At 43.0% G+C, this 22,729-nt stretch overlaps 1 protein-coding gene across 1 annotated transcript in view; it reads right to left on the bottom strand.

Annotated features, from left to right (window-relative positions):
- LOC133913185 (protein ILITYHIA-like) overlaps positions 1–22,395 on the bottom strand; it is a 40,752-nt gene extending 18,357 nt beyond the window's left edge. Inside the window, exons 1-52 of the mRNA XM_062356251.1 lie at positions 22,205–22,395; positions 20,439–20,812; positions 20,225–20,356; positions 19,695–20,076; positions 19,394–19,537; positions 19,130–19,314; positions 18,844–18,970; positions 18,677–18,750; positions 18,222–18,298; positions 18,098–18,134; positions 17,761–17,927; positions 17,420–17,603; positions 17,265–17,342; positions 16,365–16,484; positions 16,221–16,280; positions 15,395–15,517; positions 15,062–15,155; positions 14,806–14,984; positions 13,872–14,174; positions 13,641–13,757; positions 13,453–13,554; positions 13,224–13,364; positions 12,912–13,076; positions 12,287–12,463; positions 12,087–12,209; positions 11,917–11,997; positions 11,728–11,844; positions 11,420–11,592; positions 10,965–11,042; positions 10,744–10,891; positions 10,116–10,238; positions 9,973–10,029; positions 9,784–9,894; positions 9,478–9,669; positions 9,140–9,313; positions 8,523–8,633; positions 8,362–8,431; positions 8,217–8,295; positions 8,023–8,125; positions 7,766–7,936; positions 7,498–7,620; positions 7,302–7,415; positions 6,681–6,787; positions 6,556–6,607; positions 6,374–6,480; positions 6,223–6,282; positions 6,027–6,141; positions 5,737–5,844; positions 5,508–5,645; positions 5,310–5,432; positions 5,077–5,148; positions 4,773–4,885 (exon numbers count right to left, since the gene is read on the bottom strand). Of these exons, the coding sequence (XP_062212235.1) occupies positions 4,773–4,885; positions 5,077–5,148; positions 5,310–5,432; positions 5,508–5,645; positions 5,737–5,844; positions 6,027–6,141; positions 6,223–6,282; positions 6,374–6,480; positions 6,556–6,607; positions 6,681–6,787; positions 7,302–7,415; positions 7,498–7,620; positions 7,766–7,936; positions 8,023–8,125; positions 8,217–8,295; positions 8,362–8,431; positions 8,523–8,633; positions 9,140–9,313; positions 9,478–9,669; positions 9,784–9,894; positions 9,973–10,029; positions 10,116–10,238; positions 10,744–10,891; positions 10,965–11,042; positions 11,420–11,592; positions 11,728–11,844; positions 11,917–11,997; positions 12,087–12,209; positions 12,287–12,463; positions 12,912–13,076; positions 13,224–13,364; positions 13,453–13,554; positions 13,641–13,757; positions 13,872–14,174; positions 14,806–14,984; positions 15,062–15,155; positions 15,395–15,517; positions 16,221–16,280; positions 16,365–16,484; positions 17,265–17,342; positions 17,420–17,603; positions 17,761–17,927; positions 18,098–18,134; positions 18,222–18,298; positions 18,677–18,750; positions 18,844–18,970; positions 19,130–19,314; positions 19,394–19,537; positions 19,695–20,076; positions 20,225–20,356; positions 20,439–20,812; positions 22,205–22,334 (6,815 nt within the window). The 5' untranslated portion in view covers positions 22,335–22,395. The remainder of the gene's footprint in view (positions 1–4,772; positions 4,886–5,076; positions 5,149–5,309; positions 5,433–5,507; positions 5,646–5,736; positions 5,845–6,026; positions 6,142–6,222; positions 6,283–6,373; positions 6,481–6,555; positions 6,608–6,680; positions 6,788–7,301; positions 7,416–7,497; positions 7,621–7,765; positions 7,937–8,022; positions 8,126–8,216; positions 8,296–8,361; positions 8,432–8,522; positions 8,634–9,139; positions 9,314–9,477; positions 9,670–9,783; positions 9,895–9,972; positions 10,030–10,115; positions 10,239–10,743; positions 10,892–10,964; positions 11,043–11,419; positions 11,593–11,727; positions 11,845–11,916; positions 11,998–12,086; positions 12,210–12,286; positions 12,464–12,911; positions 13,077–13,223; positions 13,365–13,452; positions 13,555–13,640; positions 13,758–13,871; positions 14,175–14,805; positions 14,985–15,061; positions 15,156–15,394; positions 15,518–16,220; positions 16,281–16,364; positions 16,485–17,264; positions 17,343–17,419; positions 17,604–17,760; positions 17,928–18,097; positions 18,135–18,221; positions 18,299–18,676; positions 18,751–18,843; positions 18,971–19,129; positions 19,315–19,393; positions 19,538–19,694; positions 20,077–20,224; positions 20,357–20,438; positions 20,813–22,204) is intronic.
- Positions 22,396–22,729: the final 334 nt, after the last annotated feature.

Raw genomic sequence — 22,729 nt, 5'->3', positions numbered from 1 at the left:
CTCTGACTGGCCGGGGTAGGCTCCTCCGGAACCAAGGCCTCGGACGGCGGCTGCGCTCCTGCATCAGCCGCCTTGGCCACCGGTCCCGACGAGGTATCCGCCTCCACTGTTCTCCGCCCCGGGCTCTCCGCGCCCGGGGTAGGCTCCGCCGGCGCCGTTTCCGTAGTCGCCGCCACTACCTCTCTCCCCACAGCCGCCCCGTCGATTGACGCCTCCACGTCAATCGGCGCCTCCGCCGTTCCTACACTTGCCTGCGCTGGCGCAGCGGGCAGGTTCGGCTCCGCCCTTGGCGCCTGCTCCTTCTCCGACGCCGCAACGGCTGCGGCCGGCCTACGGGAGACAAGTAAAAGAGCCAAAACTTAGTTCGGGCCGAAAATACCCATGGGAAAGCAAGAGAAATAACTCACCGATATCGCCACTTGGCCGCTGGGAGCCGGACGTCCGGGTCCGGTGACGTCGGTCCGGACCCCTCCCGCCGCCTCTTCCGCTGGGGGCTCGGCTGGGCCACAGAGCGGGCCTCGGGTGCCGCCGCCCGAGTCTCGGACTCCGCCGTGCAGGTCGCCGGCGTGGTCGCAGGCGTCGGCGCGGGCCCCATCCGCACCAGGCGCGGCTCCAGCACCGGGAACGCCGCCGCTGCCGTCGGCGACGGCGGAGACTCCGGCAGCAGGATCAAATTCCGGGGTCTTTTTCCCCGGTCTCCCGGCGTCGACTCCGCGGCAGCTTCGGGGGCAGCCTCTTCTCCGGCGCGGCGGCTGCTGGTTGCGGCAGCCCCGTCGCCGGCCTGCGCCGCGCTGCCAACGCCCTCCTCGCCCAGGAGATCTTCCAGCCCGGGGAGTTCGGAGGCCTCGGGACTCCGGCTTCTTGGCCGGTCCACGGGCCCCTGGGCGTCGAACTCCGGCAGCCGCTTCAGGATAGCCACCCGGTCGGGATTGGCGCAGAGCGCCATCTCCGGCCACGGAAGCTCCGCCCGGCTCATGTCCTCCGACCCGGTGATCACTCGGATCATCCCTCGCAGCTCCGCCTGCCCCAGATCCCAGCTCGCGCCGATCTGGGTCCTGGTGATGTCCTCCGGCCCGGTGTAGAACCAGCTTGGCCGGGCCCGCTCCCGCAAGGGCGCCAGTCGACGTCGCAGGAAGTCCGCGACCACCATAACGGAGGTTAGCCCGGACTCGCGCAGCTCCAGGATGCGCTCCAGCACCGGCTTTAGCCTCGCATCTTCTGGCGGCGGCGCCTCCCACGTCGATCGCCGAGGTTCCGCCGCCTTCTCTGGCAGTTCGAGCCGCTCGTGGGGGTCGGTGTCGACGAAGAACCAGTCCCGTCGCCACTCCTCCCACTTGCTGCGCACCGCCTGGGGGATATATTGGTCCCCCAGGCCTTCCCGAAGCCGAAGGTTGCAGCACCCCGCAACATCCGCCGTGGAGTGCCCCCTCTTCTTCCCCACCGGTCGAAGGACGAAGAAATGGCGAAGCAGCGTCGCCGACGGCACCACCCCCACGAACATTTCGCAGAGATGGGCGAAGACCGCCAGCGCCACGACGGAGTTGGGGCTCAGGTGCGCCATCTGAATGCCGTAAGTCTCCAGCACTTGCATGAAGAATGCGGAGAACGGCGGCACCAGCCCCGCCGCCACGAAGGAGGTGAAGAGGACCGTTCGTCCGGGAACGGTCGTCGCCGGCGTCAGAGTTGCCGGCTTCACCGCCACAGCGCCTTCCTGACCCTCCGGCACTAGCAGCTTCCTAATTTTGTCCGCCGCCTCCTCATTCCTCAGGCGAGACTCCGGCAAAACGCTGATCGGAGCCCGATCCCGGCGTCCCCCTCCGACCTTCGACATCTCGTCGGAGAAGAGGGTGGTTTTCGGTGGAAGGAGAGAGAAAAGTAGAAGCACGAAGGAAGCAGAAGCGCGAGTGCGAGGGAGCGTGAAAAAAGGGAACGGACCGATCCTTCCCCCCTTTTATATCTCAAAATTCAAAAACTGCCGCCCCGACGGTTCGCTCGGCGAAGTGTCGCCTCGATCGGCGCAACTGACAGGCGAATCTCCCGCCGATCGCGCGATGTCAGCGTTTTGCCAGGCGTATTTTCCTCGATCTGCGCGGCAACCGCACGGGCCGCCCATATGATTATCACACCCCTCGGAAGTTGTATGGACACGCGTCCACTCATTTGCCCGTTGGGGTCTGCTTGATGTCTAGAAACCGCAGGGGCCACCTCCGGAAAGCTTGCCGCGTGGCATTCGGCCCGCCTTGACCTCGGTCACGACGAAGGGCCCATTCGCAGTCTCTGTCCCATCGGCTGCCAAACGGGCCCGGGGGCTACTGTCGGTGTATTTAGAACCAGGGGTCCCTAAGTCCCGAGGCCAAACCGGCCGCCCACCACATATCACCACCCTGCAAGGTAAAAGCAGAGACTCGGGAGAGGGTGCTCGGGGCTGCGCGTGGCAGCCCCCGAGGACTCGGTGCCCCGAAGGTCCCTCTAAAGTGCTCGGGAGAGGGTGCTCGGGGCTGCGCGTGGCAGCCCCCGAGGACTCGGTGCCCCGAAGGTCCCTCTAAAGTGCTCGGGAGAAGATGCTCGGGGCTGCACGTGGCAGCCCGCGAGGACTCGGTGCCCCGAAGGTCTCACTCAAGTACTCGGGAGAAGATGCTCGGGGCTGCACGTGGCAGCCCGCGAGGACTCGGTGCCCCGAAGGTCTCACTCAAGTACTCGGGAGAGGGTGCTCGGGGCTGCACGTGGCAGCCCGCGAGGACTCGGTGCCCCGAAGGTCTCACTCAAGTACTCGGGAGAGGGTGCTCGGGGCTGCGCGTGGCAGCCCCCGAGGACTCGGTGCCCCGAAGGTCCCTCTAAAGTGCTCGGGAGAGGGTGCTCGGGGCTGCACGTGGCAGCCCGCGAGGACTCGGTGCCCCGAAGGTCTCACTGAAGTCCTCGGGAGAGAGTGCTCGGGGCTGCACGTGGCAGCCCCCGAGGACCCGGTGCCCCGAAGGTCCCCCCAAGATGCTCGGGAGATAGTGCTCGGGGCTGCACGTGGCAGCCCCCGGGGACTCGGTCCCCAGAAGGTTCGCGCAAGATCGTTCAAAGACTCAAAGGGCCCCGTCGCCAGAGTGTCATCCAGTCAAGGGCCCGATGCCGCATTTAATAGGCGCGCGTGGCCTGGCATTCTGACATCCTGACATTCTCGGCTGCCCACGCCCCAGTGTCAGACCCGGCCATGCCCAGGCTGGGGGGCGTGGGTTCATTAAATGCACGGGTCCCGTCCCGTTTCCACTTGCGCACCTCGGGATAACGTTACCAGAATCGAAGCACTCGGCCTGCCACCCTGCCCTGGCAGGAGAACAAGACAGAGTGGGCGCACCGGGCACCTCTGAGGCTGTCCGGTGGGCCTTTCTTTTATGGCACCCCGATACTTCCACAGCGGCTAGTGGTCGAATGCGCGCCGCCTTCCTCCACCGCCCCTGTCACTTCGCCAAAATGAGATGATTAGGCCTTTCTCCGTGGCACCTGGGCATTGGCATCCCCTCTTTCCCATTCAGGATATGTCGAGGTCGGCGCATCTATAAAAGGAAAGGAAGGAGGACGCTAGAGAGGACGGATAGACAAAGACAGAAAAAGAGAACAAGGAAAGAACAGCCCCGATCGCAAGACGATCAAGAGACCAGCTAGCTAGAACATAGGAGCCTTCGACTCTTTTGTAAAAGAGTTCTCCTTCGAGAAACAGAGATAACACTCACACAGGAGTAGGGTGTTACGCCTCCGCGCGGCCCGAACCTGTCCAAAAACCCGGTGTCCCCGCAAGCCATCGCATTTATTTCCTTTTCCGCTCATTTCCCGTGCAAACTTTTCTAGGATCATCCCCCCGGCCGAATCTCTAAAAAGGGGTCTCTCGGGATCCCTGCGACAGGAGTTCACCCTCCGACACGATTTCTTTCCAGTCGTTATTAATGCAACTTAGCCATCCAGATCTTTCTGTAACTTTAGTGACAACTTCATTTGTTGTCTCGCTACTTGTCATTGCTGTGTTTGCCATTCTTGATCTAGGATGTTCTTGTGTCATCTTGATATTTCCTTAGCTATAGTGACAACTTTATTTGTTGTCTTGCTACTCGTCGTTGCTTTGCTGCGATCCTTGACCAAGAGCATTCTTTTGTGTCATCATCACTATTCTACTCCCATGCTTCGCTTTGCACTTCTTCGACTTGATTCGACATGATTACCAAGGCTCCACTCTACAACGGCTTTGACAGTTTTTGGATTTATTAGTTTTATTTTGTCTAAGTTTATTACTTAGTATCACCACTTTCAAATGCAACGCTATTGCATACGCCTTGCATTTGAGAGGATGTTAAGGGTATAATAGTCGAGGGTATTATGGTAATCTCCTAGTCCTAGAGTTTCCCTCGTGTACTCTATATATTGCCCCTATGGGCTAACATTGAATACAAGTTGCTATTCCTAACAAATACTTAACCTATAACCAACATAAAACTTGTGGGGCAAATGCAATACGCTAACCGGTCATTTCATTCAAACTGTTAGCATCTTTAGTGCCTATTTATAATGGGAAAAAATGAAAATGCATGTAAGGCACTCTCCGACTCGGCAGCTGGAAATGTCGTAACATGGAGTCAGCTGTATGTTGTTGGGCTTCTCATAGCAGACACACACACACACACACACACACACACACACACACACACACACACACACACACACAAAAAACCCCACTAAAAGGGACAACCATAAAATTGAGGCTATTTCAACTTTCAAGAAGATAAAAGCCATACCCTGTAATTGGAACTACAACCTCCTTAAGAGTCTTCTCACTTGTCATGTCAATTAACTCTCCAAGACCTTCAGCTGCCTGTTCCTTTGTCTCGGCCGACCCACTAATCAAACCCTGGAGTTCAACAGAAAGATGTATCAAATGTGCTCAAGCCTGAAATTGATGACAAGAGAAAGAAACCAAGACTAGTCTAATTTTGTGATGCACATTCTTACTCTGGAAATTCAAAATGTGACAACTAATGATATGGTACATCATTGTAGTAGGTACATTATTATAATTAAAAAAAGTTCACAAATAAATACCTGCTGAAATATAGGAAGAAAAGGCTGCAGTGCTTTAGGAAGACATAAGCCAGGCAGAAGCACGGGCACACCCTGAAATTGAACATGAAATTATTAGTCTAAGACAGAACAACAATTTCAAAAATTTAGTACAACTGAAAAACTTGTGGCTAAGTTTTTTTCTTCTTTCAAGCTAGGAGGGGACTGCAACATGTGTATAGAACAAATGTTAGTAGTTCGAATCAAAGTAGCACCTTTCGCCTTCTACGTTCTTTATCTCTTGCTGTAGAGACAGCATCACGCACTAATTTTATATGCGCAGGGAGCTGTTCCTTTGGAACAGAGCCAACAACTCTTGAAAATGCTTCCAAAGCAGCCTGTTGACAATTATCAGTGAATAAGTCTCAAAAGGAGAGAAGTGAAACAATAGAGTAGGGATAGTAGGTACTCACTGATACAGTAGCCTTATCTGTATCGCTCAGCAAAATAATTAGGGTTGACATCATATCAGGAGCCTCATCAGCCAAATATAATTTAGTATTTTTAAAAAGGAAACCAATTAGATAAGCTGAACCCCGCCTCATAGATGCCTGCAGGAAAATAGTTTGTTAAAAAAACTAGAACGAAATCAGGCCTAATATTGTTCCAACACCCAAATAAAAAAGTATCCGGCCAGACAACCTGACTGTCATTGACCCCCTTTAAAAGCTCAGGTATCAAAGTTTCAACTCCTTCATCAATAACCAACAAAACAGTTTCAGCAGCTTTCCTCGCTGAGTTTTGTACATCCTATAGAGATTAGAGACAGAAAATGTGAGCAACAACAGAACATGCAACTACCATTCCTACATAGATTGTCAAGCACGAGTTAAATGCATCAAGAAAATGTGTCTAAGTAGAAATAATGAATCACATGAATAAGAAATTAGTTAGATGCCTAGATATAAAATGTTGCTCAGAATGCATCTCACCGCATCTTCGTCATCCATAGCAAGAATCAATGCTGGGAGGACAGTTCCAATATGTGAATTCAAACCCGGCCCAGCAACCTCCGCTAGAGCTCCCAATGCATGTGCATTAAATGAACTGCACCAATAAAGTAATATGTCAATAAATAAAGGTTGATCTAAAAATAAATAAACAATGTAATATCAGTAGTCAACTCACGAAAGGGGGGGCTGGACTAATTTGGGCAATATATGGGGCAAAACAGCTGTAGTTCTGACACTGTAAAATCAGATCAAAAGGTCAATATTTGTCTAGAGTTCAAAGTCAGACATCTGACTTCACAAAACTAATGAGAGACAAAAAAAAAAACCTTAGAATCTGCTTTAAACCATCAAGGGCAGTTGCAGAAGTATCATCATCTTCCAAAGCCCTTAGTAGAGTCGGGACTATCTCATCAATGGCTTGCAGTCCAGCACTCTATAAAATGTAAAAAGGTCAACAACAAGACATGGTAAATCATCCATAATATTTGAATAGGTTCAGATCAAATACCTTATATAGAGTACTAAATGCTAACCCAGCAGATTCACGAACCTCTTGGGTGCTGTTACGAGTAGATACTGCTAAATGAGACATCAGTATAACAACAACAAAAAATGTACAACCAGAAAACAGACCTGTCACATAGAGCAGTACGGATGGTAGGAATAAGTTCATCCATGAAACTTAATAGCTGATGTTTTCCAGCGCTACCCATAACCTCACTCAAACCAATGCAAACTCCCTGAAAGCGAAAAATCAAAAGTATAGTGAGCATTCAAGATTGTATATTCAACGGAATATATTGTCTATTCAAATAAATTAACAAAAATACAGCAAGGCAATGGCTGCCAAGGGAACTTCTGGACTAGCAGGGATTTTCAGAGGACAACATAATTCAACAAAACTATGAATATTTTCACCTCAATATGTACAAGAAAATACAATGTCACTGTAAACCTCGGTGGAATCATGGAAGTTCCATAAAACTCCTAAATCCCAGCCTTGATGGACCATTTCTGGATTGGGTTAGGCCCATCAGACCGGCCGGCCCAGCCCAAAAAAGATACAAATAATATTTGAACTATAAGTCTACAGATCTATTCCACTGAAAACAATAAACAATATTTTATTCAAAAATACATATAATACTGCTATTTTATTAGGAGAAATCAAATGATTAAAATTCCGGGCTTTTCCAGGCATTAGATACAAATTATAGTTGCCCTCCATAAGCATAATTGGCTAAGATAACTTACTTGTCTTCTGCTAGCATTTGGGTCTTTGAGTCCTTGTGAAAGGATTGGAATAATAGAGGGCAAAACTCTCTCGCCAAGCTTCCTTACAAGCTCACCAAGTGATCTCCCAGCAACCTGAATAATGATAATACATAGCGAAATCAAAGTTAGACTAACTCTCCACAAATATAAAAAAAACACATGGAATAGCTCAAACCTGCTGCCTTTCTGAGGAAGATGATGCAAGAGATGAAATAAGTGTGTCCATAAGTACTGGCATTATCTCTTTCAGAGTTCTTGGAGTGTTTGCAACAATTGTCTTCCAAACATGCAGCGCAGCCTGAGATTTAAAAAGGAAAAACTTTAGAACAAGGATGTTCTGAACAGTGGCATATTCTTACAGCATGATGGAAAACAAACAATACTCACTAATTCTCACAAAGATGGTTATTTAATGAAGATATCTAAGAATTAAACATATATACCTGCCGGACGGTCAAGCTGACATCAGAACGGACCATATAAATGGCAGCAAGAACTTCATTGCGTTTCTCTCTTCCAAGTACTTCAATAATTGCACGACCCTGAGCCTCTGTACTAGCACCTTCATCATCACTTCCGCCCTCAAGGATTGCCTTCCCAGAAGTTCCAGCCACCTAAAGACAACAATATTACAAGATGATGCAACATAATAAAGAAAACCCAAGACCTGAATTCAGTAGTACATAAAGGAGGTATCGACCTTGAACAGGAGATCTCCAAGAAGTTCAACAGAACTTTGTCGGATACGCCAGTTATCACTGAAGATCCCATCCTCGATAGCAGGAAGCAAGAGAGGTAAGGACCTATTCAACAGCACAAAAAATCCATCATATATCAATAAGACAAAAACATTGCTAACAAAATCAGCAGCTAACTAATTCAATGAGAGCGTACGATGTTGCATAATGCTCCACAAAGACATGACCAGCAGAAAGTGCAGCATCACGAACAGATTCATTCTCATCAGCAAGCCCTGGTAAGAGTAAATAATTAGCGAGTCAATGTGACAAAAGCAGAGATAGGAATTCAACTATCTTACCATCTAATATAGCAGGAAGAACGGCCTGTAGGTAGTTCTGAAAAACACCACCCAAGGACCTTGGCAAATACTATAAAAGATATAACAGTCAGAAATAATGTTTCTATATTACAGGAATATAGTCATATGAGAACACAGATAAGAAAATAGGGATAAATTACACGGAAAAGTGTAAGATGTCCATCTCGAACAGAAGCCTTCTGATGGGAACAATTCCGGATGATGTCTGGAAGAACATGATTAAAATAATCTTGGCCAAGAGCAGCTAAAACCTGGAAATAGAAGATAATTAACATAGTTATATACTAAAAGACTACTCTGATTGCACCAACTATCCATTGCATAAGCAATCATTAAAATGGAAAAAAAACTTTAGTTTTTCCTGGAACACCCTTTGCTACAATTGTACTGGACAAGGGTAACCATGAATGAACTTCAGACGCAACAGAAAGAGAAACAAAAAAATCGACATGTGCAGTTTTCTAAGGGAATATGTATATTAGTGTCTAATCCTCAACATCCATTCATTAGATTTTGAAAAAAAATCAAATTGCCCTGCAACAGGATGAAAACAGGAACTGTACTTGCTCTGGTTTAGGGCTAGTTCTTTAAAAGAAACTACAAAAACTAGAACACATGGCAACTGCAGTAGATGGTTCCACGAGAATTGAAAAGCATAACCGCCCCATGGTAAACATACTCTGCAAGAACAAAATAAAAGAAATGCGATACTACAAATACACTCTGAAGGCAGGCAAAAAAGAAAAGAAAAACTAACCTCACTCAGTCCCTGGGCAGCTCCAGATCGTTCAACATTACTATTATCCGATTTGAGTGTATCTAATAACCATGGCACAAGATCTGGGAAGATTTCTTCACCCATTCCTCTTATAAGAGACCCAAGAGCTCGAGCAGCCACAGCCCTCACTTCAGGTATAGGATCTACGAGAACCTGGAAGATATAGTCAAACAAAGTATAAGAAGCAAGGAAACTTCACTCCGTTAAATCAACAAACGAACTGCTACCAGTAGTTGCTCACATCCAAACAAACGAACTGCTACCAGTAGTTGCTCACATCCACAGTGTGGCATATGCAGCAGAGGCAGAGAACTTACCTTCTTAACTTCTGGTAGTAGCAATCCAATGTATGGGATCATATCCTTTGGTTCTGTAACTAAAGAAGACATGTTTCCAACAATTTGAGCAGCTTTCTTCTTTGTGTCAACACCCCTCTCCCTCAGTCCTCTATGAACAATAGGCACAAGCAACGCAAGCGATGGTGCATCTATTGAGTTAATAAAAGTAGTCTGCAAAAAAGGGTCAGATGATGTAAAGCTAATCAATTACTCTTGATCCACAAAGTGATGCAAGCAACTGAAAGTCAAAAGTTTGGGTGAACATTAACTTAAATTGTACATTACCTGAAGAAGGATGTCAAGAGAGTGTTTAGTGTGCTCATTTGGATCCATCAAAGCTGACAGAAGAATAGGGACAAGTGCAGATATTTCAGGATTCTTTATGACACTTCCAACCTGGAAAAACAAAGCAGTGTCCATTGGAGATAAGGCACAACAACATAAGTTGTCATTGTAAATGAGAAAAAAAATTACCTCCTGGAGAGCTGTCTGTCCTGCCGCTTGGACTTTTGGATGTGTGTCTGTTAGCACCTGGCAAAGATATACCATAATATATAAAACTTGATGCTAAGTTATATATGCAGCTTATAAGGTAAAAGACAAATTCCATCATATACCTCTGTCAACTTTGGAACAATCTTCGGAAGACACTGAGATAGCTGCTGAGGAGCACAATATGCCATAGCACCAAGAAGTTGAACGCTGCTTTGCTTAGTCCGCCATGCTTTATCTTCTAGACCCTGGAAAAATTGTACATGATACCCATCCAAATATGTGCTTTAAGGAAAACATACTGAGTGTATCACTCTAGCTAAATTAATTCACTATATGTTGCCTTCAGAAAATACATGTGACTTTGTATCAGAATTTTTCAGAAGTAACTGAATGTCTATTTCATTTTCATCTTCTTTTAAGAACAAACGAAAATAAGAAAGCAACATTGCCAGAATGTGATGTAAAAAATCACAAATGTTTGGGTAACAGTGGCCACTGAGACATTCTGCTCTTTCTAGTTAATTAACTGAAAAGTCATGGCTAAATAATGTAGAAATACATGCAACTATTAGTTTCTGGTGCCAATGGTCTAAAGTAGTGCAACTGAAAATTGGTGAAATTGAGGAAGATTTAGTGGTTGGGTCAAATTTCAATATATAACAAAGATGAAGTGACCAGTTGTACCCTACAGATCATTTGGAAACAATAATACATTATAATTTGATAGTATCAAACAAGACATATTTATACCTTAAGAAGCGAAGGAAGGACGAGCTTCACACCATGACCGGTGAGATGAGACATCATTGCCCGAGCAGCACCCTCGGCAGCTTCACGCACTGCCAGGACTTGATCAGAGAAAGACACGAGTAGCAAGGGTAGCATATGAATGACATACCTACAAGTCAACAAACAAAATGAATCACTTCAAATCAGACAAATATTTTGAAGTAAAGAGGTGCCTCACTTACGGTTCAAATAGTCTGCCAAGCTTCTCACACAGGCACTCAAATCCAAGCAAAGCTCCTTCACGAGATTTTGCAGACATTCTGGGAGCATATGATGTGAATGACATGACAAAAGAGATGTAAGAAACAAATACTAATCCCATGTTGCAAAAATGCATGAATGAGGCACTATGTCTTCGAAATTCCAGCTTAAGGGGTGCAATTGAAGTCACTCAGTCTAGACGCTAAAAGAAAAAAATATTCCACAAAAGCATCAAGGCTAAAAGGCCATGATTCTAGACAGTCTTTCAATGCATAGAGAATAACGGAACAAGAAAAGTGAATACAAAAGTCTGCAGTCTGCAGCAAATGATTTAGTGGAAAATGGTAATCAACATGGTGATTGGTGGATGCATCGACCAATTTTACTCATCGAGTCCCTATGTAGCACAGGTGGATGAGGTAACAAAAAAGCCAACCTGTCTTCCAAACATTGTCGTAATGTTGCAGCAATACCATACTTCTTCAAGGAATTAATCCCAAATCCTTTAACTACCCCAGCAAGGCCAAAGGCTGCACCTCGTCGTTCACCATACTTTTCACATTTCATCATCCGATCCAGGAGTCTAGATACAAGAGCTTGAGACTCCTCCTGGTTACAGAGAAGTGAACATTATAATCAAATAAACTAGAAACAGAAAGGCATAAGAAAAGTGGGTACCAAATGGTTATGAGGCCATCAATGCAAAGACAGAAAAAAAAAACAATGGTGCAAAACACAACTCACCTGTTTGGAGACCATAAGGGGGGACAAACAGTCTGAGACAGCACGTTGAACTGCCTCTGATGGGGTGTTAAGGACAGCTAACAACTTCTCAATAACACTGTGAACTTTAGGATCGTCCTGTTATACATGCTATATTTAGTACTATGTATATATTTTTTAAATAAAAGATAGTTAAGTATCCATTGCTACCTTTGACAGATGCTTTGCAAGAGCACCGGTGAATATTACAACACCTTCCCTGACAAGATCATATTTTTCCTCATCTGATGCCTGTGAACAATGGATTATACAACAAATAAGAAAAACCATGAGTCATATCATAATCAAATCACATTATTATAATTATTAGAGTGACTTGCCTTTTTATTCAAGTAGCTCTCAAAAATTGGAAATAGCAAGGGAACATTTTCCTTTCCATGCTTATCAATAATAAGGATGCCAGAATTAATCATTCTACCACGAACATCCACATTAGGATCAGCCTGTAAGTTCAGCATAAGAAGCATTAAAATTTCAGTACAAGAGGCATTACAATAAGGAAAAAAAAGGAAATACTTACCAGAGCACGTGATATGAGAAATGTCATGACAACAGGAAGATCTTTGGAAGCCAAAACATCCGCAATCGAGTGGAGTGCTAATGCAATACCCTGTCTACCAAGCCAGTGTGTGTCTCCAAATTCAACTCCAGGGCCAAGATCACGAATGTACAGAGAAAAAAGGCTCGAAAGTGCATCCTGCCATGATACGATGCCATCATCAGAAAGTCTCTTCCAAATCAGCACGAATTCTTTGATCAAGAAATCTATTCAAGGTCCATTGGAATATTTTGCAGTTAAGCAGACACGATAACATTACTATGTACTTCCTACTCACATACATGGCATTATAGCTGTCAAATTTTTTCTAAATGCATGCCATTCTATGATTTTTTATATGAGCCTTTACCACTTTATCCTTATATACACGTCTTTTAATGATCCACTTCCAGCTCCAATGTCCTTTACTAATCTAGAGTAACACATCATCCCAAGAGCAATAACTAACCTAATGCAGTCTTTAAATATGGGTAGCATGCTTTTTCGTAAGTGTGCCCTGGTTGTTGTTCAAAATCCTCTATATAGTACTACAGTAGTGGAGGGAGTACAAATGCAGAACAGAAAATTTGAACCATTGGAGACTTACTTGCATTTTCTCTGGATTTTCATCCAATGCAGCAGCCAGAGCCTCAGCAGCGGCAGCACGAACGTTATAATTGTTATGGGAAAGTGCATCAAAAATACCAGAATAATCAGTACAGACATCAAAACCAAAGCGGTCCCATAAATCCTCTGCTAATTCAGCAACCACCTAGAAAAGGTATATGTGCCAATGGACAAGAAAGTAAACAATATGTCTTGCTCTAGAAACAAAAAAACAGTTCAACATATTTCAAGAACATAAAAAAGAATAATAGAACAGCTCCATGTCAAATTTTGTAGGGATGCTGTTACAAACCTTCTCGGGATCATGTGCAGCAATCCAGAGGCTTGTTGATACCTGCAAATCCCGTTGCATAGAGTGCATAGGAACACACTTTATAGCAGTTAAGCAGGCAAGCCTAACGTGCACTTCTTTTGCATATACTCCAACAAGAGCCTGAACAAAGAAAGGTGTAAGAATATCATAACATCAGATGAAACAAAATAAGCTGAAATATTGTACACTTGTACTACAAAATAACAACCTGTGCTAACTCATTGCTTCTTATACCCAGGCATAACTCGTTCAGCATAGGCCCAACCGAAGGATGATAAGCAGGAACAGTGCTTAGCACATGATAAAGAACCTAGCGCCCAAAAAATTAAGATAGTGAATACTAGGAGAATAAAACAAAGAAAATAATTAAGTCTGAAAGAACAAAGAATGTTTAACTGATAACATCCTAGGACGAGGAAGAGGTAGTATTGGGTCCAGATGCATAGATAGTATGCGAAGCACTTCATCATGAAGACATGTCTTTTTTGAAGAACTAAGGATCCTTTCCATTATCTGAACCAAAAAGAAGTAAATTAAATAGAAAAAAGGAGGGAAATGTACAAAGAGAAAGGTTAAGAGGAATAAAAGTGAATTTATGATAGGACTAATGACAAATGGAAGAAATACCGGAAAGATAAAAGTAAATGAATCTGCTGGAAGAGGTCCTGCTTTGCATGCAATTGTCAGCCCATTTACTATTTGTTCAAAGAGGCCAAGTGATGACTTCTTCTCGGTATCTTCTTCCATGGTCACAGGCATAAGGTCCAAAACCATTTCAAAATCATCAACAGATATCACACGAATGGCAGCAGCAATCTCAGGTGCCCAATTGCAAAGAGGAGGGGCCGTGCAGCGAGCTAGACTCAACATTGCACAAAATGCAGCATCACTTACTATTGCAGAACTTAGCAATGGTTCGACATAATTTACCTGCATGGCACACCATCAAGTTTTCAGCCACAACAGATATAATAAACACAACTGTATCACATTGCAAACTATGTCATACGCCAAAAAAAAAAGGATACAAAACCTAAAATATTTCTTCAAAATATGCTCTATGACACATTGAATGACCAAAGCACAACTTTCAAGCGTATATCTAATGGTCAGTTCAGTTATCACATACTCACATATGCCTAAATTGCATGCATTGACTGTCCATAATATGTACTGTTGTCACAACAAATTAACATACTAGTGTGTATATTAAGAGACCGCAAACCATCAATCTATGTTAGTCCCATAATTAACATTCTGAAATATAAAAAATTCTAAATACCTTGCATTGGTACAGAAACAAAATAAGCAGTCGATTTATGTTCAGTTCAATATCTTTAAATGATTTATTCGATATTTTGGGCAGCTTTCTGGCTTTGAACCTTAGATAAACAAGGTCTGATCCAATGTATTCAATATTACTGCCATAACTGGAAGTTCAGTATTACTCCCACTATCAAGCCATCTTCAATGTTGTGACAAAGTTCTCAATTCTCATAAATGCAATACATGAGCTGTTACAGAATTTTTTTAAAAAGGGGGGAATGAAAAGATTGCTAACCAGAGAAGGCAGTTGACCGTGAGTAAATATAGGATTAGCAACAGCCAATTCACCAAGAGCATCCAACATTAAGTTGAGATTCTTCTGCACTTGCCAAACCTTCTCACGTACAGATGTTTCCTCCTTCAAAAGTAACTCTCTGGCCTCCTCTTTTGCGGTCTTGGCCTTGTCGACAGGAGCTGGAAATTTTAAACGTAATTTTTTAACAAATAAGACACTATATATAGCTTGTGTCAGAACTAAGAGCTTGAAATACCAGTCTTTTTTGTAGATTTCCCAGTTTCTCGCTTGCCAGTGCCTGAGGACTCTCTCCTCTCAGTCTTTGCCGGGACACCAGATCGAGCAGTGTCCTACAAAATACATCAAGGCCAAAATTTGACATACAGATTAGGTTAACAATAAGCCATTATATATGAGCTAGACGCATGTGGCTTTTGCCGTCCACAACTCCACATATCTAATAATATAGTAGATCCCATGTTCATGTATTTTTTGGCAAATCCTCAGAGGCTACATATTCACTACAAAATTCAATCAAAGCGAATCAGAAAATTAGCTTGTAAGAACTAAAAAGAGAACCAAATATTACCGCATCTTGATCATCGTATGCACGAAAACGCCCCTTTGCAAGTTTTGTATTTCTGGAAGCAACAGCCTCGGCAACATAAACTCCTTGCTCGGTTGACAACTGCCCCTCTGGGGTATAGAATATCTACATTGGATTTAGAAGAACTTGTAAGACTAAGAAGATATTACTAAAAGCACAAAAGCAACAAATATCAGGCCATCATTGCACGTGAAGTAACAACCCCTCATCAAAAAGATAGACCTTTGTTCTATTTAAGCATTTAGGCTATCAAGGCATATTAAGGCTCTGCTTGGCATTGCAATGGCTTCTCAAAAGTGATTATTTTATGTCAAATTTTGGATGCAGTTGTTAGTTGGAAGCATCTTTTTTGGATCTGTAACATAAAAAAAAATCACCAGAATTGGCAAATATTCTTCTAACAAACTAGATTCCAATACGCAGCACAGGACAGCACAAACAGACCGTATTTTTTAGCTTGTATTGTGGAACATAAGAGCATTAATATCTGAAAATATCCCAGTGCATAAGTTGTGTAGGTGGGAAAAGTGGTATGAACATTATCGGCATCATAAGATGATAAAGTAAACTAATCAAAGCTTATGGAACAAAAGCAGCAACACAAATCATTTCAGTGACAAGGAAAACACTTGCATGCATGCTCAAAACTGCACAAAAACCATAATACCAGTCCAAGAATGAATATACATGATCATATAGTATTGTTTACTATTATGACCTAAATTCATGGCTTAGCCATAACAAAAAGATTTCCAAGATCCTTTATTTAGTTAAAATTAAATTTCATCAACAAGCCCTCGATGTTCACCTTAATATCATTCTCAGAGAAGGTATCGTGCAAAGTGCGCTCCTGGAGCCCTATGAAGTGCTGGAAAAATAACAGTGTCAATAAAACATTAGAAACGGAGACTGAAAGTTTCATTTGTGATAACAAAGAGATAAGATAGCAGACCTTCTCAAACTCTAGAAATGTATCGTTGGGAGTAATTGTCATCAGTGTTGATAATGAACATAATGCTGCACGCTGTTCTTGCTTGTTGGAACTAAATAGACCATCCTGTGAAAGTAATTCCTGAAAAGAAAAACTATCGGTTATTGACCAAAAAATGATAGAAGTGAGAAGGAAAATTTTGGAAATTAAGTAATAATGGAGAAATTGGCATGAGTAAAGAACTCGTGTTGAAAAGGGATTTCCTCGAAAGACATTGTATAATAGCAATGCCAAAAATAATTTCCTGGAATGAGTAGTCAAGGGTGTGCCTCGCCTTTTCTCGGCAGGACATATCATCAGGTGAAAATTGTCAAATATGGCACCTTGCCACCATCAAAACCAAACTGATCCGAAATTGACTAGGGACCACCAAAACTAGTCATTTCCCCCCATAAAACAGCCAAGATAACCCTATTTTGGATGTTCTTTTACAAGTATCATTTGTTTTTGTATTGCTGTCTTAAGTTATATGAATGCCAACTTTGCGAAGATAGCCCAAGACCATAATAAACTTGCACCAAAAAGGGTTGAGAAACTATATAAACTTCTGTAGAGTAAACCAACCATGATTAATCTATCTTGTTCAGGCAGATTTAAAAATGCACCGATTGTAACCAGGCCAGTTGCTCTAAATAACCGAACCCTTGTTTGTAGTATGTGATAAGAAAAATGCAGTACATAGAGTGATTTTATATCATGTTCCACCTCAATGCCAATCAATATGAATTTAATGAGGCGTCGTGGCCTAATATCTGCTAAGGGCATTGCTAGAACACTAGCACAAATCAACAAAAAAAAAAAAAAATCCTAACTTTCAAATAAAGCAGTCTATGATATTAAAAATCCAAATTTTAGAATTACCTTGCAGATAACAGAAATGTTGGGAGAAATTATGTCAACAAAAGAGATATCTTGTTGTCTCAACCTTCTCTGCAACCTCTGAAATTGGATGAAGAAAGCAATCAGACACACAAACAAGTGTAAGGAAGATAGCTGGCAAGATGCGAAGATCCAACCTTCCATACACCAGCTTGGCAAGTGGAGCTGGAAACACAAGGGTGGTGGGAGCATAATATAAGTTGAGAATATGATCTCGAACTATGCTCAACAGCATAAGGTGCAATAAAAAACAAGCACTTGACAAGGACCTCAGTAGATGGAATGAATGGTAGTTGCAAATCTGTAGAGCTGTCCACATCACTGATTCAAAAAAAATTGTGTCAGGATACGCAAATTTAGAGGATTTAGACGAAGAAAAAGTAACAACAAAACAAAAAGCAGATGACTCCAAGAACAAGACGAAGAATTAAGAATAAATAAGCGTTATCCAATCACTTATAGGACTAGAAATGCGTACCCTTGTTTCAATATTGACAATCTCTCTCCAACATATGATAACCATTTAGTGAATAAGAATAGAAGATCTTCAGCTAGGCCACCAGAGCATGAGAGTATTTTCGTGGTAGCATCATAAGCTACCTTTCTGACTTCCCAACTTGGATGGCAAACTAGATATATAAGCAGCTGTACAAAATGACAATGAATCAATACAGACTACAGCCATACAGCTGATATCCGATGGGCAATTACTTATCCAGTACTAAAAAAGTTAGATGCAAATTGTTGTTTTAAAAGAATTTCAGATAAGAAAGTCAAGACTTAACAGCTTGGTGCATTCTAGCCAATATATATACCTGTAGCAATGACTGGATAGAAAAATATTCTCGAACCCTGCAATTAAAAAAATGAATTAAGTCAAGGAGGGAAAAGGTACAGGTCTAACGCACAATAGCCAATTTAATGAGGCGAATTCTAGACCTGGAGAGATGCTCTACAAGCAGTGATTGAAGAAGGTCCACAGCGGCTAAGCAATCATCATCTGCTAGTTTGGAAAGCTGCCAGGAGAAAACACAGTGTTACATATACATTAGTACAAAAAGCTTTATTTTTCAAGTAGCATCAAATGATCTGAAAACTTAGAAGATTTTATGCCAATGATTACACTGATCCACCAGAGTTTTTGTAGTCATTGATAATTCATTCTTCAAGCACATTTTCATAATAAAGGCAAATCATCAGATTTTAAAGAACAAAGAAAAAATAGAGTGAGATGTTGGAAGTACATCCCCTTCTTGTAACAATTTGGATATTAAAAAGAACAAACTACTTCAAGGCTTTCGTCATCAAGCAGCCATGCAAAGAATACATAGTCTTAATCATTTTGCAGACTAACAAATTATTCTTTATGGAAATTCAAAGAACACTGGAGTTACCAACTGTACAGATATTAACGAGGGTTCATTTTGAGCAATCAGTGCCCAGAGCTTCTCCTTCATAACAGCGCCATCTGCATATTCATCAAAACCATATTTATGAAAAAAATGTACTTGCAAATATGAACAAAATATACACTAGAATACAAGAAGAAATAGTAGCAAACCTGCTTTTGTATCAACAGCAGCAAGCCTCAATAAAGCAAAGAGTGCATAGATTCCATCCAACCGCTGTGTTGCCTTGCTGAAGCCAGCTTTTGACAACTGAATCAAATGATCCAATAAAGAAGTAACCTGAAGCATAACAATTTTATCAATATTTAATATGCATCAATGTTTAGTGCTAGCATTTCATCTGCATTTAAATCACTCTTCCCTAGGAAAAAAAGAAAAATATGAAGTAAACAGGAAGATGGTTCTTTTTGCAGATAAAACTGGAAGTAACTCACATACCTTAGTCAAAGAATCAGACTTTTTGCATATGACGCGTATTAATTTTAGATGCCCTTTCCTTAAAGTGTCTTTCTCTTTGAAGCCTGCAGCTATACATGAAACAACATCCGGTTGGACAGCTTCAGCTGATACTGAAGCCCAGGACCCTAATGCTGATAGAATCGCCAATTTCACCTCCTCGATACCTGTCATGAGATAGCCAAACTATGAATTGATGCCATTACTTGAAGGTATAAAACATGGAATGGAATTATTGAACTTCACCATCATCCTTGTAACACATCAGAAGGAAACTAGATACTGAGGGAGCAAGTCTGCCTATTTGCTTCGGGGGAGATCTTGATAATTGCTCTAAAGCATTTATCATTCCAATTCTCTGGTATGGAAGTGATAGTTTCCCCTCTGAGCCTGCCCAAACCAAGTTTGTCAAGAGTTATATGAATCATAGTGCCAAATTCCAAGCTGTGTTAAAAATGATTTAAGCTGCCAAATGTAAAAAACCATTAATATAAGATAATATGATAGGTCAACAGATATCAGAAAATAAAAGCTATGTATGTACAACCTCCTAAAATTGCTTTGATAGCATTGAACATAGAAGGTAGAGTATCCGGATCACTTGACTTCTCACTTAATGTTCCAACAATACTCAAAGCATTAATCCTTCTCTCTTCATCTGAATGCCGAGCCTGCTGCAGAACAACTGGCATAAACTCCATGGAATACTTGCTTAGGTCTAAACAGACTGTCTTTAGAAGATATGCAATAGATTGTAGCACGATTTCAGGATTTCTTTTCAGCATCCTTATGCATGATGGGACAACATTATTTGTAAAATCCTCGTGCCCAATATCCAAGAAAAGAGGCTTAAAAGCTTCAGTGGCTGCTTTCGATGGTCGGTCTTTCGAACTCAAGATGGTTTTGACATACAAATCAAGGAACACTGGCTGAAAAGAGATAGTAACAGATTGTCAAACACGTGAGAGAATCTACAAAAGGCTTCCAGAAAAAATCAGGTCACACAGTAGCATACTTTTGGGATGATTAGATAAATGCTCAACTAAAAATAGCTAAAACATGGGGTTGAAGGTTTACCTTGTACTCAGCGGATAATGATGGTGATGTAATGGTGAAATCCAGTATTAGATTTAAGAATGAAGGAGAATCCCTCAATGAAATCCTCAAATCTCTGACCTCCTCAATGTACATCTTATATATTCCAATAGGCTGGAAAATGGAACAAGATAAGAAATGGGCAGGAGCCAATTCTGACTTGCTGTGCAGTTATTTACTACTTTCTAAAAATTACCTCGGAGAAAAGTTGAATGAATAACTGTTTGCAAGTGCGGCGCCGACGAAAGGACCCATCCATAAGAACTTGACATAAGACTGCCTGTGCATTGGCCAATCTAGAGAAGGCACCTTTTGAAAGTGTAGCAAACTGGCTCCATTTCAAAAGATAGTGTGACCATCTGAGAAGCTTGAAGCTTGTAAGGGGGCTCGTAACCTTTAGATTCTTTTCCATAGATTGAACAAGAGCCGCAGCAAAGGGCTTCATGAAGGTGGGTTCACCAAGAGCCTGAATAACCATATCATCTACCGCTTTTCGTGATGCCCGATCATCATATATAGGCAATGTCTGGAAAATGAGATCGACTAGCAGCGCGGTATCTGATGATGACGCTGCATGTAAAACAAAGTAATTTAAGAAAAATTATTTCGTAACGACCCCCTCGGTCAACATTTAATAAATGAGCAGCCGAAGTATTAGTTTATATGCACATAAAAAATGAATTCACAGATGAATGCTAAAAAGGTTCCTTCTTGAAAAAGAAAAAGGGGAAAGAGGCGTGTTTCACCCTATCAATTCTCTATGATAGAGGCAGATAGATTGTCTCAGGATCTGTGAATGTGTTTGAATGTTGTGGAAGTTTACACAGAAAAAAAAATGAGCATTGGTGACATAATAATATCTCATAATAACATTCAACAACACGTGTTTCTCAAAGTTCATTAAAGCTAATGTTACAAGATGCTGGATCCAAAATATTGGGAATTGTCTACACACAGGAAGCATAGAATCTTCTAAGCTCTAGAATCTGGCCTATTTGCAGGTATACAACTATTATTATCAGGGATCAAAGTCATCAAACAGCGGGTGGTGGTAACAATACTCCAAACCCATAGCACCTTGACAGATAAACAAGAACCTGAAATCATATTGAAGCATAGCTTAAGTATAGGAGAAAATCAGTAGCAATCTGGTTGCGACATCAGACAGCATAGGTGTTAGTACATGCTCCGTATAAGGAATCCTGGTATGAGCTGAATAACGCTATAATTTCGTGGCAATCATGTATCTCACGGGAGGCTCCGGTTGCTCTACACATTAGTTAAAATCTCATACGAGCTATCTCAAATTGTTGAACCAGGATAGGATAGGCCGCACACTATTGATTGTGCAACAGAATCGACCATAGCTAAACCCTTCTGCAATGAGGCATATGCTTCCAAACTAAACCGAAACCCGGTGCAAAACAAGGGAAATCAGTAGTTGAACTGCAAAGCAATCGCTTGAACCAAGCGGGACTAGCATCATGAATTGTCTACAAGCTCCATTCACATGTATAAAACTCACATTCAGAACAAGTAGGTTAGGCCTATACAATAAAACTCAACCCCACAAACTACTATGATCTCAACAACTACAATTACACCACAGATAGGATCATCGAAGAAGAGCAAAGGGACGAGCTAATCTCAGTCGAAACTCGAAAGTCCGCACAAGCTACCTAGCACATCTGCAAAAGCTAACGAGCTACGATCCGCTGCAAGTTAAGCGGAATTGAGCAAGCGAACAAACACGCAACACGTCACGGGAGACGGGGAGATCCAGCTCGCGCAAATCGAAGCGAATCCACGGTCAAAAGCTCGTCCGATCGCAGAGCCCCACGCTGCAAAAAGTAGGAGCACGGGAACGAGCGGAGGCACACGAGAGAGAGAGACCAAAACCGCGGACGACGGCGAGCGGGCGATCCAGAGAGGGAAGAGCGGAGGCGATGATAGGGCGGGTACCTGAGGCCTTCGCGACGAGAGGCAGCAGGGTGTGGCGGAAGAGGCGGAGGCGGCGCTTCGCGGAGGAGGTGGAGACCTCGGCGGAGGCGGCGCGCAGCACCTCCTCCGCCGCAGTCTCTTGCGCGCCCATTTCGCGGAGGCGGGGCGCTGCGGCGGCGGGGGGGGGGGGGGGGGTGGGGAGATTGGGTAAGCAGGTGTGGTCTTGTGTGCTGCGGCGGCCAAGGACTGCGCAGCCGGAGGGTTGGGCAGGGCCTCGCAGTGGTTGCCTGGTTGGGGGTTTAAGGGCACCAGAGGTGAAACTGTAGATAGATTGGTCGAGACATCTTGTATTTATCGTATAAATTCTAAATTTTATAGGTATATCAGAGTTAGAATTTTGTTAATCAGAATTTAAAGATCTATTTGTTTCGGTCGTGGCTTTTAGACAAGCTGATTTTATAAAAGTTGTGAGATTAGTTTTTATGTGAATAAAGTGTATGATATATAATATTATATTATCAGTCTCAAAACATCATCTTAGAATCT

The sequence above is a fragment of the Phragmites australis genome, chromosome 3 (assembly GCF_958298935.1).
Source record: "Phragmites australis chromosome 3, lpPhrAust1.1, whole genome shotgun sequence".
NCBI lineage: Eukaryota > Viridiplantae > Streptophyta > Magnoliopsida > Poales > Poaceae > Phragmites > Phragmites australis.
The sequence above is the reverse complement of the archived record's forward strand: the minus strand, read 5'-3'. Positions and strand labels throughout refer to the sequence as shown.